At 41.3% G+C, this 16,936-nt stretch overlaps 1 protein-coding gene across 1 annotated transcript in view; it reads left to right on the forward strand.

The window, feature by feature from the left end:
* Positions 1 to 16,936, forward strand: part of LOC111146469 (myosin heavy chain 15) — a 155,582-nt gene that overhangs the window by 1,073 nt on the left and 137,573 nt on the right. The window contains 9 exon segments of the mRNA XM_022502027.1: positions 3,652 to 3,758; positions 8,968 to 9,111; positions 10,759 to 10,915; positions 11,563 to 11,590; positions 12,895 to 12,934; positions 12,937 to 12,993; positions 14,926 to 14,989; positions 14,992 to 15,017; positions 16,800 to 16,867. Coding sequence (XP_022357735.1) covers positions 3,652 to 3,758; positions 8,968 to 9,111; positions 10,759 to 10,915; positions 11,563 to 11,590; positions 12,895 to 12,934; positions 12,937 to 12,993; positions 14,926 to 14,989; positions 14,992 to 15,017; positions 16,800 to 16,867 — 691 coding nt within the window.

Consider the following 16,936-nt stretch of genomic DNA (forward strand, 5'->3'; position numbering starts at 1 on the left):
TCAAATACATAACAGAACTCTCCCTGAGGTCAGAACTGGTCATGCAAAAGCTTATCACAGGTAGGCAGATAATGAAGGACAAGATCATAGCGATACCAGTGAGAAAATAAAAATTAGGCCAAAGCATTAGAGATAATTGGATGATGCATTTAGTAGAAACAGCACTGTAAATAATTACTTAAAATACAGCAATAATTTTTAATTATTATTTTTTTTCCCAAACGGTTTTCCCCATAGATAGGCAGTGGCAGCAAAAACGAAGAGTAAGGAAAAGATTCTCATCCCCTTGGCCTAGTAGACAACGCAGTTTGCTTTTTTGAACTCAGGCCAAAGGGAAGCAATATGATTAGAATACTTGGCAAGGCATCTTGGGTTCAAATTCCCTGACCCAGTTCCTCTCCAGTGCTGTAATCAGAGCAAATCACTGCACTTTCCGAGCCCTGGAGTCCTCATCTGTCAAACAGGGTGATGACACTTGCTCTGCCTACCTTCCTCCACGGAGGCCCATTGCAACAATAAATGTGAAAACTAAACACCAAACATTATTACGTGTCCTGGGAAGGAAAACTAGAATTGCTGAATGTCAGGGAGGAAGTGTGCTAGTAGAGATACACACAAAGCCCCATTCCCAAGCTAAATGTGAATGATTTTTTATGTTAGGACACATAAGCAATCTATTTCCAATAACCACCAAACGAAATGCAGTATTACTCCAATCTTGATCAAAAGTATAGAAAAAAGACTGGAAAGAAATGCTTTAGATAGTGGCTATCTCTGTGTTGTTCATTATGGGTGATTTTAAAAAAACTTTTGTTTATTTACTTTTTTTAGTAATCTCTACACGCAACATGGGGCTTGAATTTACAACCCCGAGATCAAGAGTCCCATGCTCTTCCGACTGAGCTGGCTGGGTGTCCCAAGGATGATTTTTTTTTTTTTAATTTTCTTTATATATTTCTCTACTTTTCATTTTTTCTCCAATATGCACATGTTGCCCTTTTGGTTGTTGTTGTTGTTGCCTTTAGATTAGAAAAGATATTTAATCATCTAAAAATATGAAATCATAGTAGACAAACCTCCTGAGGTTACAGATGGGAAAATGGGGGCCCAAAGAGGTGAAGCCGTTGTTTTCTACTTTGTCACTAGCTGAGCCAGGACTAAAATCCAAGCAGCCCAACTCAGACCAGTTGCTGTTTGCACTTCCATCTCTGCAATTATTCATGAGTGCACGGCATGTACAAATTAAAATATGAGTTCCTTTAGTTTAGCTTCAAAAACATCCCTGTTAGGGACTGGGCCTCAGAGATAGGTAAGGGTTTCTAAAAATTCTCCCCTACCACTTCCAGGGGCCATAAAAGAAGGTGTTAATCATGAGGCACGGGATGAACCTAATTCTTCAGAGAAAAATTGGAGGAAAAAATCCAAGCATATAAGGGAGAGGAAGCATGCTGTAATGGAAGAGCTCTGATTTAGGAGATGGGTGATCTAATTTCTAGAGTCATTATTCTAATGACTGCCACTAATTAGCTTTGTGACTATAGATAACTCTCTTAATCTCTTTTCTCAGGTTTTATTCTTAAAAAAAAAAAAAAAAGAAAAGTGGAAATCTTGCCAGCTAATATCCATGTTTCTTTCAAGTGATAACATTTGATTTAAAATACAGTGCATTTATTTACCTTAAACACACAAAATGTATGCAAAATAGGTACTTTTCAAAACCAAGCCTCTTTTCATAGACATAACACAAAGCAAAATCTGTTTTTTTGTAAAAAGAGATCAAAATAATAAATATAATGCAAAACCAGTATTTAAAATGCAAACGACAAGTAGAAACAAATGCAAAAATCAGTTTGACAGGAATACAAAAATCTCTCCTGGCAGTTTTGGCAGTGGATTGGTTGTAATTAGGGGAACAGCAAAGACTAGGACAGCAAGAAGGTAGTGTGCAACAAAATTCTTTGCAGAGACAAGCATGGTGGAAGGAAGGGCGAATGTTGCCCAACTTCGTTACAGTGTCTCCAACTGCTATTGCCTACCTCTGGGGAGAGCGTCTGGTAGGGGCAGCCTGTCCAGCACCAATGAGGCCTCCTAACTTTTGTGATTCTTGTGTTGGGGTGGTGGTGGTGATGGAATTGGCATTACCCACCCATGCTATCGTCGCATAGACGTTTCATCGGTTCATTCCTAGGCATTGGTTCAGACTGTCCCTCTCCTAGCCAAATCCTCTCCTCTCCTCTCCTCTCCTCTCCTCTCCTCTCCTCTCCTCTCCTCTCCTCTCCTCTCCTCTCCCCTCCCCTCCCCTCCCCTCCCCTCTCTTCTGCCCTTTATCTACTTGTTGAGCTATGACTTGGAACTTCCATAAAGTTCTGATAAGACTCACTTTCCCTTAAAAATAGGTTTATTTTCTTTTTTCTTTCCTTTTCTTTTCAAGTGAGGGAGAGAGGGGGCAGGGAGGGGCAGAGGTAGAGGGAGAGAGAGAATCTTGAGCAGGTGCCACACCCAGTGGGAATATGACAGGGAGCTTGATCTAAGATCTCATGACTCTGAGGTCATGACCTGAGCAGAAATCAAGTGCCTGATGCTTAACCAACTGAGCCACCCAGGTGTCCCTAAAAGTAGGTTTTTTATTCATCTTTCCTGGCTCTCTGTCTCAGGTGGGAGAGAACCCAAGAAGCATCTAAATGAGGCCCAGAGAAGCTGTCTCAGCTGTTAAAAAATTTCGTTTTACCCAAAGTTTCTTGGCTAATCACGTTGTGAAGGGCTGTTTTGCTTAGGGGCAAACAAAGTGAAGAGGCTGAGGACAGAAAAATGCTAAGCCCGGGGAAAAATACAGAGCAGTTATGCTGTATGGCAGAAATAACCCATATTCTCTCTCCTCTCTCCCCTGCCCTGCCCCCATTCTACCATGTGTTTCTCATAGCAGGCTTTTATTCCAAAATTAAAACTAAGGTCTAGGGGTGCCTGGGTGGCTCAGTGGGTTAAGCCTCTGCCTTCGGCTCAGGTCATGATCTCAAGGTCCTGGGATCGAGCCCCGAATCGGGTTATTTGCTCAGCAGGGAGCCTGCTTCCCCCTCTATCTCTGCCTGCCTCTCTGCCTACTTGTGACCTCTGTCAAATAAGTAAGTTAAATCTAAAAAAAAAAAAAAAAACCACACACACACACACACAACTAAGTTCCAAAGAAACCCTGAAAGACAGACTTGACCACTAAACCAATTTTCACTTAGTTGTAACTGGACCTTTCTGAGTGAAGTATTCTGGAGGGGAGCTGGGCAGGGAGTAGGGAGGCTTGTTGGAGCGGGGTGGTTGAGGCACCAGGACAACCACCCAGGACCTGGGCTTATGAGAGGGAGGTAAGGGCTGGAGGTGGGAAGAGTGGCGTATAAGGTGTGGGCCAGTACCTTTCTTATAGCAAAATGGTCTCTATGTTCCTTGCCTCGTTCCCACAGAGTCAGTGTTTCTCCTTCCCACAGAGTCAGTGTGTCATCTTTGCAATGAGCTTTTGTGATGTTATCTAACGCTGCCATTTCCTATATTGGTGACTCCAAGTCACCAGGCAGAATTAGCAGAAAGATCATCTCCACCAGTATGAAAGGGTCAAATGTATATTTTATACAGGTACTATGGTTATAATCCTCTTTTGCTCCGTAGAGAAGAAGAAATGCTGGATTCGTGATAGCAAGCACGGGTACGTTGAGGCTGAGGTTAAAGGGAGTGGAAACGATGGCAAAGTAATTGTCGAGACAACAGATGGAAAGGTATAGGAATCTTTGTTTCCTCTCTGGGATAACTACATTCTCTATTTAATCAAATGATTAAATATGTCCTTTCTCTGATAGCTTAATTAAAAACCTTGGGTAGAAGATACAATGATAGATACAGTTTTGGAAACGTCACGCATCTTTCAGAAGCCCCTCCACTTCCTATCGAAGATTAAACAACACTGACTAAATCAGAGTAACAAATTATCCGTGGTAAAGATCATTGACTCTAGAAGTCACAGTTTTTGCTTCTTCCACCGCCATTTCAAGTTTTGTTGTTTTTTAAAAGGTGTTCCTTACAGTGAATAGTGACCTAAAGGACTCTGAAGCAAGTTGTGTTTGGATTAAGAAAGAGGGATAATTTGGGGCACCTGGAGCCATGCAGGTGGCTCTGTCAGTTAAGCATCCAGTTCTTGATTCCGGCTCAAGTCACCATCTCAGGGTTGTGGGATCAAGCCCCAGAGCTCTGTACTCAGCTGTAAGTCTGCTTGAGATTCTCTCTCCCCCTCCCTTGTCCTCCCCCTGCTCATGTTCTCTCTTGCTCAGATAAATAAATCTTAAAAAAAAAAAAAAAGAAAGAAAAGGAAAGAAAAGAAAGAGGGATAATTTGACTAAGAATAGCTCAGTTCCAGAGAAGCCAAGGGATGGGGGATGGTCAGCAATGCCAAATGTTAGAGAAAAAGATGAAGGTCTTGGAAAAGGCCACAGCATTTCAGAATGAGGAAGTCACTTACGACCTTCGAAAGAGGTTTAGGGCAGGCGTGGAGTGCAAGCTCTGAAAGGGGTCGTGGAGGGCATGTGAAGTAAGGCTGGAATGGCCTGCCACCCCTTCTTCCTGTCACCCGGGCACCTGGGGCAGCAGGGTAACACCAGGCAGACAGTCCACCCACGGGACCCTCCCCTAAGTCACTGACCTCAGATTGCCTGTCAGCCCTGTGATGCTGGGCTGGGCCCTATTTCTGGCCTAACTCAGATGAACAGTTCCCGGTAGATTTTATAGATGATTCCCTGCCCATATTCAAGTCTCTGATCCCCCTCCGGTTGCACCTCAGCGCCAAAGCAAACACATAGAATCATTACCAAGAAGCTTTGATTTTTTCACACCCGTATCTTCATATTTGGACAATTTATAATCTAAAGCATTGTCATTTGCGTTGTAAAGCTCTGGAGGCCACTTACGAATTACCACTTACAGTGTCTTACTATGCTTCTTTGACAGTATCTGGATATGAAAAAAAAATCCCCAATTAGGTAGATTTTATGTAACTAATAGAATTAAGAGAAGAACTTGGGCCTTATCAGCAGGAACTTATCTAGGTAGGCAAGAAAAATTCAGAATGTCCTAAATAAGGACACAGGTGGGCCCTAAAGTTAGCCTTGGGACCATCTCTTATGAAAAGAGAGAAAGCAGATGTCAATGTCTCTTTTCCATCATTGTTTATGCCAACTTTTTAAAACAACATTATTGAGCTATAATTTACACCATATAGTTCACCTCTTTAAAGTGTGCAATTCCATAGTTTTTGTGGTGTTTAAATGTGGTGTCTGTCTGATTGGCTGGGGGACCCCAAATGTGGGGCAACGATCAGGTGGAAGCAGGTGGTGTGGGTGGTGACAAGAATTCATCTGAGGCAGAGCAAAGAAGGTAGGACTTTACTGACTATAAAGCAAGGGAGCAGTAGGCAAGACAGAAGCAAGGCTGTCTGCAGAGGCAGGGGGTAGGGGCTGTTTTTAAAGAGGGAAGGTGAGGAGAAGTAGCCCATGGGTCAGTGAGGGCCTCTGGATATCGTGAGGAGGGTCCTCTGACGGGCCGGTATGTATCCATTCAGGGGGTTGCTGTGGGCCCTTTCTACAGTCTATCGCTCAAGCCTGTTTGCCAAAAAGTGGCCTTTATAGTTTTTAGTATATTTAGAGAATTATACAATCATCACTGCCATTTAATTTTTAGAATATTTTCATGATCCCAAAAAGAAATCTTGTACCCATTAGCAGTCACCCCTTCTCTCCCCTCTGACCTAGGTTATTTCTCTCTAGATTTGCCTATTCTGGCATTTCAGATAAATGGGATCATACAACATATGGCCTTTTGTGTCTGGCTTCTTTCACTTAGTATAATGTTTTGGGGCTCATTCATGTTGTAGCATGTATCAGTACTTTACTGCTTTGTATAGCTGAATAATATGCCATAGTGTTGGATAAACCACATTTGTTGGGAGACATACGGATTGTTTGCAGGTTTTGGCTATTAGGAGTAATGCTCCATGAAGACGCATGTGTAAGTTTCTGGGTAGGCATATTAACTTCTCTGGGGTATGTTCCTAGTAGAATTGTTGGGTCTTTCAGTAACTTCTGTGTCTGGCATTACAAGGAACTGCCAAAATGTCTTCCAAAATGGCTGCATCACTTTACATTCCTGCCAACAATATAAAAGGGTTATAATTTCTCTATCTCCTCACCAATGCATATTACTGTCTTTTAGATTATAACCGTTCAAATGGGTTTAAAGTTGCATTTTATTTATTTATTTTTAATATATTTCTTAAGATTTTATTTATTTATAAATAAATAAATTTATAAATAATTTTTAAATTTATAAATAAATTTATATTTAAATTTAAATATATAAATAAATTTATAAATAAATCAGGGAGCCTGATGTGGGGCTCAATCCCAGGACCCTGGGATCATGACCTGAGCCGAAGGCAGATGCTTAATGACTGAGCCACCCAGGTGCCCCGTAAAGTGGTATTTTATTTTATTTTTTTAAAAGATTGTATTTATTTATTTGACATACAGAGATCACAAGTAGGCAGAGAGGCAGGCAGAGAGAGAGAGGAAGGAAACAGTCTTCCTGCAGAGCAGAGAGCCTGATGTGGAGCTTGATCCCAGGACCCTGGGATTATGACCCGAGCCGAAGGCAGAGGCTTTAACCCACTGAGCCACCCAGGTGCCCCTAAAGTGCTTTTTAATGTGATTTTTATTTGTATTTCCCTAATGAATGATATCGTGCATCTTTTCACATGCTTACTGACCATTTGTGTATCTTCAGAGAAATGTCTAATCAAACCCTTTACGCATTTTTTAATTGGCTTATTGGTTTATTTGTTGTATTTTAAAAGGTCTTTATATATTCTGGATATAAGTCCCTTATCAGATATATGATTTGCGAAGATTTTCTCTGTGTCTTTTCACTTTTTTTTTTTTTAAAGATTTTATTTATTTGAAAGAGAGAGAGGGAGAATGCCATGCTAGAGAGTGAGCAGGAGCCAGGGTCAAGAGGAGAGGGAGAGGGAGAAGCAGGGCAGGGAGCCTGACATGTGGGGCTCAATCCCAGGACCCTGAGATCATGACTTGAGTTGAAGATCGATGCCTCATTGACTGAGTCACCCAGGTGTCCCATCTTTTCACTTTCTTAATGGAATCCAACCCTATTTTATCAGGTCTCCAAATGAGAGGCTTTCTTGTCTAAGCCCATGTTCCAAAACTGCTGCCTTTTCAGCAGTATTTAAGGTGATTTGTAAATATCTTATGGCTAGACTTATGGTTTCCAAAAGAAATCATAGAAGAAAAGCATGAAAGCCATAATATAATGATGCAGAAAGAAGAATCTAAAGGGGTTTGCTTTGTTCTGTTTGTCCTTACACTATGTAATGATGGTCCCACTCTCCTCGCCTCATCCTGTAACTCCCCAGCTCCAGGCTTCCTCCTCCTGACCTTAGAAGTAACAACACTTTCAATCACCACCAGAACAGTCTTTGAAATGTTAACAGAGACAATGAAGCCAGTGGGTGTAGAGTAAAACTTATGGAAGAAAGTAGGCAATGAAAGAAGAGAGAAAAACAGAATCAGAGCTAAGGGGAGGTATTTAAAGACATAAGAGACCCGATTAAGTTCTATATAAAATGAGTCCTTGACATGTGGAAATTAAAGGGACTCAAAAGAAAACGGACTACCATTGGAGCAATGACAAAGCAGATTGTGCGTAGGAATTTGATCAAGAATATGGAGAATGTGGGGGCACCTGGGTGGCTCAGTTGGTTAAGCATCTGACTCTCCATTTCAGCTCAGGTCACGATCTCAGGGTTGTGAGCTTGAGCCCCGCCACAAGTTCTGTGCTGTGAGCCTGCTTAGGATTCTCCCTCTCCCTCTGCCTGCACTCACTCTCTCTCAAAATAAATAAATAAGGGGCACCTGGGTGGCTCAGTGGGTTAAAACCTCTGCCTTTGGCTCAGGTCATGATCCCAGGGTCCTGGGATCGAGCCCCGCATTGGGCTCTTTGCTTGGCAGGGCGCCTGCTTCCCCCCATCCCCCCCCCCACCTCTCTGCCTACTTGTGGTCTCTGTCAAATAAATAAATAAAATCTTAAGAATAAATAAATAAATAAAACAAAACATAGATAATGTGAGAGTTTTGGAAGAAGCCATCACGAACCGGGATTAAATGGAGCCATCAGTTGATACCAATGTTTAGTAAATAAGGAAAAGGTCTATAGGAAATGGTGTGAGGAAACTTGGAGAATAACTAAACAACTATTTGGTAGCATTGCATCCATATTAATCAAGAGATCAATATTTATTGAGTACCTACCATGTCCATCACATTATAATAGATGCTTTAGTAACAATAAAAGAAAACACCATCAAAACTCCTTCAGGTGTTTATAATCAAACTGAGAAATAGTCTGACATTGTTATTATTGAAACATACACAAAAGCTTGTGTCAAGACAGTACGGGTTGTTTACATGGTAAAAGATTTTTTTTTAAATGAGCTAAGGGAGTTGGAGAAGGATTGAAGAAGAGGATAGGTCTTGAACAAAGTCTGGAAGGATTTATCTGCCTCCTTGATCCTTCACTCCATATTCCTTCTTCTTAACCTTCTAAGCGTCAAGAGAGATGCCAAACTGTATGCCAGATGGTGTGTGTGCCCTCAGAGGCAACCAGAGTCAGTGAGGAGCCTCAGGACTAGAGCTCTGCAAGGCAGAACATTTTGATTCAAGAAAAACATTTTAAAATTTCATCTTCAGGCAACGTGCGATCATGGGCAGGAGAAACACCTGTCTGTTTCAGTAGGATTGGTTAAACTTCTGGCCCCATCCTCTCATGAGGCCTCCTTTTCTTGACTCTTTGAAGATTCTTTCCAATGCATGACAAAATGAAGGAACATAAAATCAGGGAACACATATGCTATTTTTCTCCTCTCTGCAGAGTCTGAGTGTCAAGGAGGATAAAATCCAGCAGATGAATCCCCCAAAGTTTGAAATGATTGAAGACCTAGCAATGCTGACTCATCTCAGTGAGGCATCCGTGCTGCCCACCCTGAAGCGGCGCTATGACCATTGGATGATCTGTGTATGTGCATGTGCTTTACTGCTGAGGGAGCACGCTGGCACTCACACTGGCAATGTCTCAGCCCTCTCTCAGATGATAGCTTGCTTGGAATCTAAGCAGACTCACGTGGGGATAGTCCTTGAGGAATGCCCACCAAGAAGGGACCTTGCCTTAACATTTCCTCCAATTTTATTTATTATTTTTCTTTTTGTTTTTGTTTTTGTTTTGTTTTTATTTATTTGACAGACAGAGATCACAAGGAGGCGGAGAGGCAGGCAGAAACTCCCTGCTGAGCAGAGAGCCCGAAGCGGGGCTCGATCCCAGAACCCTGGGATCATGCATGACCGGAGCCAAAGGCAGAGGCTTTAACTCACTGAACCACCCAGGCGCCCCTCCCCCCAATTTTATTTTGTCAACATCCATAGTCCGCCCCTAAGTTGTCAAGCTCAAGTAAAGTCATGAGGTTTGGAGGCTGATAGATCGGTGTCCAAATGCTAGTTTTGTCCCTGATTAGTTGTTAAGTTTCTGTAGTCACCTTATCTGTAAAGTGAGATAAGACTGCTTGGCTCTCCAAGGCAGCTTGGAGGATGAAATCAGAGAATGTAAAGAACTCAGTGCAGTGCCTGTCACCCTGTTCGTGCTCTGTAGAAGGAGTTACTGTTTTCATCACCATTACACTTGTGATGTTTGCTTAGATTCTTTGATTTACTCAGATCCTATTCAGCAGCAGCCCTGAGTAGATTGGGCCAAAAAGGTAGCATTTGGGCTGCATTGCTATCGAAGCCACGACATGTAGCCAACTTGCCCCTTGGCACTCTGATTTATATGACTATATTAGTTTCCCTTGGATGCTGTAACAAAATTACCACAAACCAGTTGGCTTAACAAGAGAAGTTTATTCAATCACAGTTCTAGAAGCCAGAAATCTAAAATCAAATCAAATCAGCGGGGTCATACTCCTTCTGGAGTCCGTAGTGGAGAATCTTACCCCTCACAGCTTCTAGTGGCTGCTGGCATTCCTTGTGGTTGTACCACTCCAGTCTCTGCCTCTGCCTTCACATCCCTTTTCCTTCTGTGTGTCCATATTTTCTCCACTCTGTGTGTCTTATAAAGACGCCAGCCATTGGATTTAAGGCCCACCCACATATCATCTTGAGATCCTTAACTTAATTATACTTGCAAAGATCCTTTTTCCAAAAAAGTTTGCATTCACAGGTTTCAGGGATTAGGACCTGAATGTGTCTTTTTGGGGGAGCCACAATTCAACCATTACAGTGACTGAATGATCCAAATGAGCCATTCCCTCTCATTGCCTTAAAAATCAGGTTCCTAATCTTGCTGAAACACAAGCCACCTTCTGGCCTCAAATGCCCGATAACTGTTCAGCCTGCTGTTGGCATCCTTCCTGTCTTCAAAAGGTGTGTGTGTCAGACATGTTAGTAGTTAGCAGGTCTCCCTGGAGAGAGGTAACCCCGGGTCCCACGGCTCCTCTAACCTGGTTCTGTCTCTTCCCGTTATAGTCCCCTCTCTGTGAGAATCTGAAAGCTCTCCTCTTTTTAGTTCCTTTATGGTAAATATTTCAGCAAATGTTATCTGGCAGTGAGAGAGCTGACAGACCTGGAACTATTTCTAACCTGTTTTCTGAAATCTCCTCTGATTTTTCCTCAGACATATTCAGGTCTCTTCTGTGGGAGCACAAACCCTTACAAGTGGCTCCCAGTGTATCAGAAAGAAGTCGTGGCTGCCTACAAAGAGAAGAGGCGATCAGAAGCTCCCCCTCACATCTTCGCTGTGGCCGATAATGCCTTTCAGGATATGCTTCACAGTAAGTGGCTGCCCTACAAAATGAAAGGTAAAAATATCTGATCTACTTTCTTCTCCGTGTCACTAAGAGGCAGGAAAGCATTGTGAGCAGAGCATGGCCTTTACAGTTACCTAATCACTTGAAGCCTCCATTTCTTTGGGATAAAACATGGGCAAAATAGAGCCTGCCTCCTAGGGTTCTGGAGATGATTAGCTCACACGTCAAATTAAGTGAGATAATGCATTGAAAGTGCTCAACCCAGTGGCCGGCCCAGAGTAAGCCCCCTGTAGATGGCAGCTTTTATTACATCAAGCGCCTGCTAGAGTTTCTGGCACAAAGAAGTTTCTCTGTAGCTATTGTAACACCATGCTTCTTAAAAGGCTTAAAATGGCAAAAATGTCAACCATTAGTCAGTTATCATTTGTATTTGGAGCAAGGAAAATAGGCCCGAGATTTATATGTTCTTATGAGTGACATACATAGGGGCAAGGGAAAAAAAAATCTCTTTTTACTCTGTACTCTTTAAATGGTATTTTTTTATCCGACTGAGAGCAAATCCTTTTCCTTGTGTCTGACTTCAAACCGCAACCAAGGAAATTTTGAATAAGTTTGCCAATACGTAGAAGCTCTGGCAGAAGAATGTTCTGACATTTTCTTTTCTTTTATAGATCAGGAGAATCAGTCTGTACTTTTGACGTAAGTGTTTGCCTTGCCACCTCTTTCTGGCTAGCAGTGAGAGTTTCAATGGAAACAGATATCTACATTTCACTGAGAATAAAACATAAATTCACTATCTTTGAATTGTTTGCTCTTTAGATACAGAATACATTCTAGGCAAGAATAAGATACTCAGGAAATTGTCATAACAATTTAGTCAGTGATTACTCCAGATATGGTACTAGTTAGGTTGCCCCCACCATCTTAGTAGATCTTTTAGAAGTCATAGTGCACAAAGTGATCTTAGTCACCTTCTTGATGGAGAACTCCCTGTCAAAATAATAATCATTTTCAAAGGTCTGTGGACTGGCTATTTGGGCAGAGAGCCAGAAAGTTCAATGGGTATGACCATGGAACAAATAACCTCCTGCCAGATTGGGGCAGACCAACGTACCTTAAGTAGTAGGAACTAAAAGATGGTGACACCTGGAGCGGAAAAGGAGGGTAAAGACCAGTGATATTGTATTGTATCTACTTTTGATGAGAAGAGCACTGGTTGACCAGATGAACTATAAGCATGGTGGCTGGGGAAGGGTGGGGAGGCTAAGATTCAAAAGGCAATGAAATGCTAAAGTTCTTGGTCTTCCTAAGCACTGGTGTTGTCACCTCATGTGTTGGGCTCTCCATTGGCTTTAATCATCTCAAGAAGAAAAATAGTCTCAGAATCTCAGAGCTAGAAAGATAGTTAAGTGTTTAGGCCTTGCAGAGAGGATTGACTATTTCCTGGAGTTTCATGGAGATAAAGGCAGGCCTTGATCCTATGATGCTTTGGGTGATAAGGCTAGCACCACTGTGTTCTTCCTACATCACAAAGTTAACTGGTTATCAAAGGTAAAAGGGAACTCTAAAACCCAGCTGCCTGGTAGATGATTGGTAAGCCCTCTTCTCAGGGAGAAGGTTGGACCTAGCCATGTGGTAGCCTTAATATGTGAAAATCCCTGCAACAACTGGTAAAGAGGAGACCTGTCTTTAATTAACAGAGAAGCTCCTCGGTTTTTTGTTAACCAGACCATCAAGAACAGGCTTCCAGTTTTTATAAAATCTTTAATCTTTCTGTACTGAGTTTTGATGTTTGTTCATGCTGTTTCTCCAGCCTGAGATAGTCCTTCCCCTTCTCCCAATTGATTAAATATCTACATCTCTTTAATTGAGTTTCCTCTCCAGTTCCGTTTTTCCATAAAATTTTTCCTTCTTGTCTTAGCCTATATGGTTAAAATGATTTAACTTTTCACTGTATTTATCATCCAAACCAGTTAACTGTATCATTGAATTTCTCATCGCAGAGGAGAATCTGGTGCTAGAAAGACTGTGAACACCAAACATATTAAATTATCCAGTATTTTGCCACCATAGCAACCATGGGTGAATCTAGGGAAAAGCTGGTAAGTGCTCATATATCTTGGCAGGAAAGGTGAGGTAGTCTTATCCTGATCATGGAGGCTCTGCCTTGACCACTTCTGGGGGAGAAAAGAGGAGACAAGAGCCATGGAGCAATTAGAAAATTATAAAAAAGGGGTTTTTTCCCCCATCTTTGCCTCTTGAGAGGATCACCAAGTGCTTCAAACCAATAATCCCCAAACATGAAATCACCTAATTTGTTTCAGATTTGCTTCAAGGGCTATTTAGGCTGACCTTTGTTGATTGTACCCTCTGAGAATTACACTTCAGATCCAAGCCATCTTCCCTAAAGGCTAGAGTCATCAGTGCCTTGAATGGCCAGTTTTGATATTTCTGAATCCCTTTAGCTACTGTGAGATGTCAGACTTCCACAGATAAGTACCAGTAGAAGTCTCCTTCCTTTACCACTAACTCCTGGATCAAATCCCAAACGCCTGATGCACATTACCTCAACGTTAATCACATTCCAGGTTCTACTTATCTTCCCTCTCTATTTAATTACTTTTATCTTTGGTGATTTTTAATTTAGCTTACTTTGTTTAGCTCCATTAACAGGTTGATGGGTTTTATAACAATTTGAAAGTAACTAGACCATGAGAATTGGTATGCAAAAATAAAATTAGATAATGCTGAGTGAGACTCAAAATCAATGAGTTATTGAGCTGTTAGAGCCTCTTATCTTTCTATGTCTGGCATTGTTATTTTGCTTTTTTTAAATTCAATCCTGGATGCTCCCTGCTGTTTTTGCCAAGAAGTGTATCAAAATAGCAACCTGGTCCAATTTTCAAACCACGAAAAGTTTCCCAACCACCACATTCCTGAATTTGATTGATTCCTTTAGGTATCATTGAACTCTATTATTCACTAGATATTACTTCATTTCTGTGTGCATTTTAGGTTGTTCAGTGTGTGTTTGTGCTAGCCATTGAGCTTTATGATAATACATGACACAATACATAATACAATACATGAGAAACTTTGCTCCTTTAGCCCTTTTCCCTATTTATAGTAGACCCATATGATGTAGAAGGGATGTAATATTTGTAGTTTTATATATATACTTTTTTTTTTTGAGAGCAAGAGAGTGTGTGTGCACATGAGAAGGAGAGGGAGAGAGAGGAAGCAGGGCTCAATCTTACCACCTGAACTAAAATCAAGAGTGGGACACTTAACCAACTGAGCCACACGAATGCCCCTAAGTTTATAAATTCTTGAATACTATATACTAAGTAATCCCTTCCATGAAATGCATCTTTGACGTTGAGTTGAGTGGAAAACAACATAGCCACATTGCAATGGGGATGCTGAGTGCTCATTCAGACTTACTCTGTGGAGGTGACCTGCTGAGCACACACTATTCAAATTCAAAATGAATACTATTACTGACTCCCTGCTTGGCACGGACCTTTGGATTACTTAGGAATCATAACAAGGAAAAATATAATTTAATAATGCCAAGAATCTGCTGTATTATCTTAGGATAAATTTCCAGGTGTAAGAATTAGATGGGATGAGAGGGAGATAAACAATGGGGAAAATATAAGGCATAAAGTCTTTCTGGAAATAGGCTATGGGATTGATTGATTGATTGATTGATTGATGGTAGATATTTAGTTCCTTTCCCCACTTAGGCCAATTCCAACCAAAAGAGAAGCATTGCAAGTAAATGAGCTCCCACATATATTCACAGGGGCATTGTATGTTAAGACAGTTTTTCAGTCATCTATTTTTCTGAGTTCTGATTCCGAAGTAACATTGTATAAACAAAATTTGAAAACAGCTTTTGGCTACTATTTATCCAAAGCAAGAATGGGGTCAGATCTAGGGATGGGGTCCATCTAGGGATGGAGGGCTTACCACATTACAGAATTTTACTGAAAACTTTATCTGCTGTATTTCTCTTACTTGTACCTCAGGGGACTTTAGAAGATCAAATCAAGCAAGTGAATCCTATTTTGGAAGCATTTGGAAATGCCAAACCTTGAGAAATGACAACTCCTCTCATTTTGTAAGTAACGTGATTGAGCAGTATATCAGAGTCTCTAATTTTTAAGTAAATGGTAAAATTCATGTCTGAGCATATAGGTGTAAAAAAATTTCTCAGACATCAAAGAGCTCTAACATTGTTAGACTGCTTGAAAAAGAAAGAGATCAGTTTTGTTATTAAGAAATTAAAACTATATATAAATATGTACCAGGGAAGCTTCTATTGTTTGGTCAATTTCAGGAAGACAGTATTTAATAATTAATAATATTAATAATATTTAATAGTTTCAAATTCCTTTCTACTCCCGGTAGAGAAACTCACCCAGCAAATTCTAATAATGCTTTATATTGTATTATATTCTACAGATTTGAAAGTACTTTCCCCTTCATAATTTCCTATACTCCTTATAACTAGTCAATGTAGTAAGCACTTCCTCATTCACTTAATACAATTATTGTTTCTACTCTTGCCTATGGCTCCCCTACCTCTGCATATTTTCTACTGGGGAATTTTTTTTTTTTTTTTTTTTTTTACAGGAAGAAAACATTTTTAAAAATCGCTTTTGATAACTGCTGTCCCAGGGTAGAGGAAGAATTTGAATTTCAAACCTTACTTTCACAAAGCCATTTTATGACAAAAATGAGTGGCAGGGAGCCGCTCTATAATTTACAAGGAAAATCTTTGGGCACAATTAAATAACAGCCTCATGGTGAGGTGGTTGGGTTCAGTCCAGGGCCTTTGCACTGCCCTGCCTGTTCCTACACCTGCTTGTGAGGGTACTTACACACGCATGTCTGTGTGTATGGTTCCCATTCCACTATATTTGCTAACTTAATGGCTCAACCCCCTCTGTTTGTCGCCACTCTCCTTCCCTTGCGTGGCTGTGGTCCCCCCTACATACTTCCTTGCAGGGGCGACCTTTACCAGCCTGTCATCCCCTGGCACCGTCCTCCTCATCCTGCCAGCCCCAGCTGCCACTGACTGCCTCCTTAGCCACCCCTGGCTTCTGACGCGGGCTCTGTCTCCTTGGGCAGCCTTTCTGTCCCACAGATCCTGTCTTATGGCTTTTCATGAGAAGAAAGGAAAGGAGCCCCATCTATTATTTATGCCAAAGCAGTGTTTTAAAACAGAAATCTGATCACATCTGCATAAAATCTCCCACTGTCTTCTGAGAACACATAAATAATATTAAACCCTACTCCTTCCTGTGGCTTGTAGGACTTAGTGATAGAGTGCCTGGGGCCTAACTCTCGGACTCTTGTCTTTTTGCCCCTTTTACTCACTGAACTCCTGCACAGCTGTCTTTTCTTTAGGATTCAAGGATCACCAAACGTTCCTTTGTGTTCCTTTGTTAATGCCATCGCATTAGCTGCTTACACCTAGAATCTAGAAGAGTAGGGACCACACCTGTTTTTTTTTTCATGCGATATGTCCAGGTCCTAGTAGGTTTCCTGGATGGTAGTAGGTTTTCAGTGAATGTTTACTGAATAAATGAAAGAATATGCTGAACAGATATTGCTTTTTCTCATTTTTTAGGTAAGAACACTGAGGCCCAGAGAGATTCGATAATACACATAAGAACACACAGCTAGAAGTCGGCAGGTCTGGCACTAGAGTCCGGGGCCCCTGCCAGTTCTGGGGACCGTTCTGGCTTCCTCCGGGCATTAACTGATGCCATCTCAGGCCCATGCTGCATTTTTCTTTTAACTTTGAACTAGTCACTTTAGGAGTAACGCGTATAAGAAAGCCGTTGCAACTGTTCAGAATGTTTCCATAGGAGACTGTGTTTTATGTCCCCCCCAGGGCAAATTCATCAGGATGCACTTCGGTGCCAGAGGCAAGCTGTCCTCTGTAGACATCGGTATTTGTAAGTAGCCACTGCACTATTGGATTACTTTTCTTCTAAGATTTGCAGCAATACCTAAATAGGAAGCTTTATC

The sequence above is a fragment of the Enhydra lutris genome, unplaced genomic scaffold (genome assembly GCF_002288905.1).
Source record: "Enhydra lutris kenyoni isolate GAN:26980312 unplaced genomic scaffold, ASM228890v2 scaffoldscaffold2, whole genome shotgun sequence".
NCBI lineage: Eukaryota > Metazoa > Chordata > Mammalia > Carnivora > Mustelidae > Enhydra > Enhydra lutris.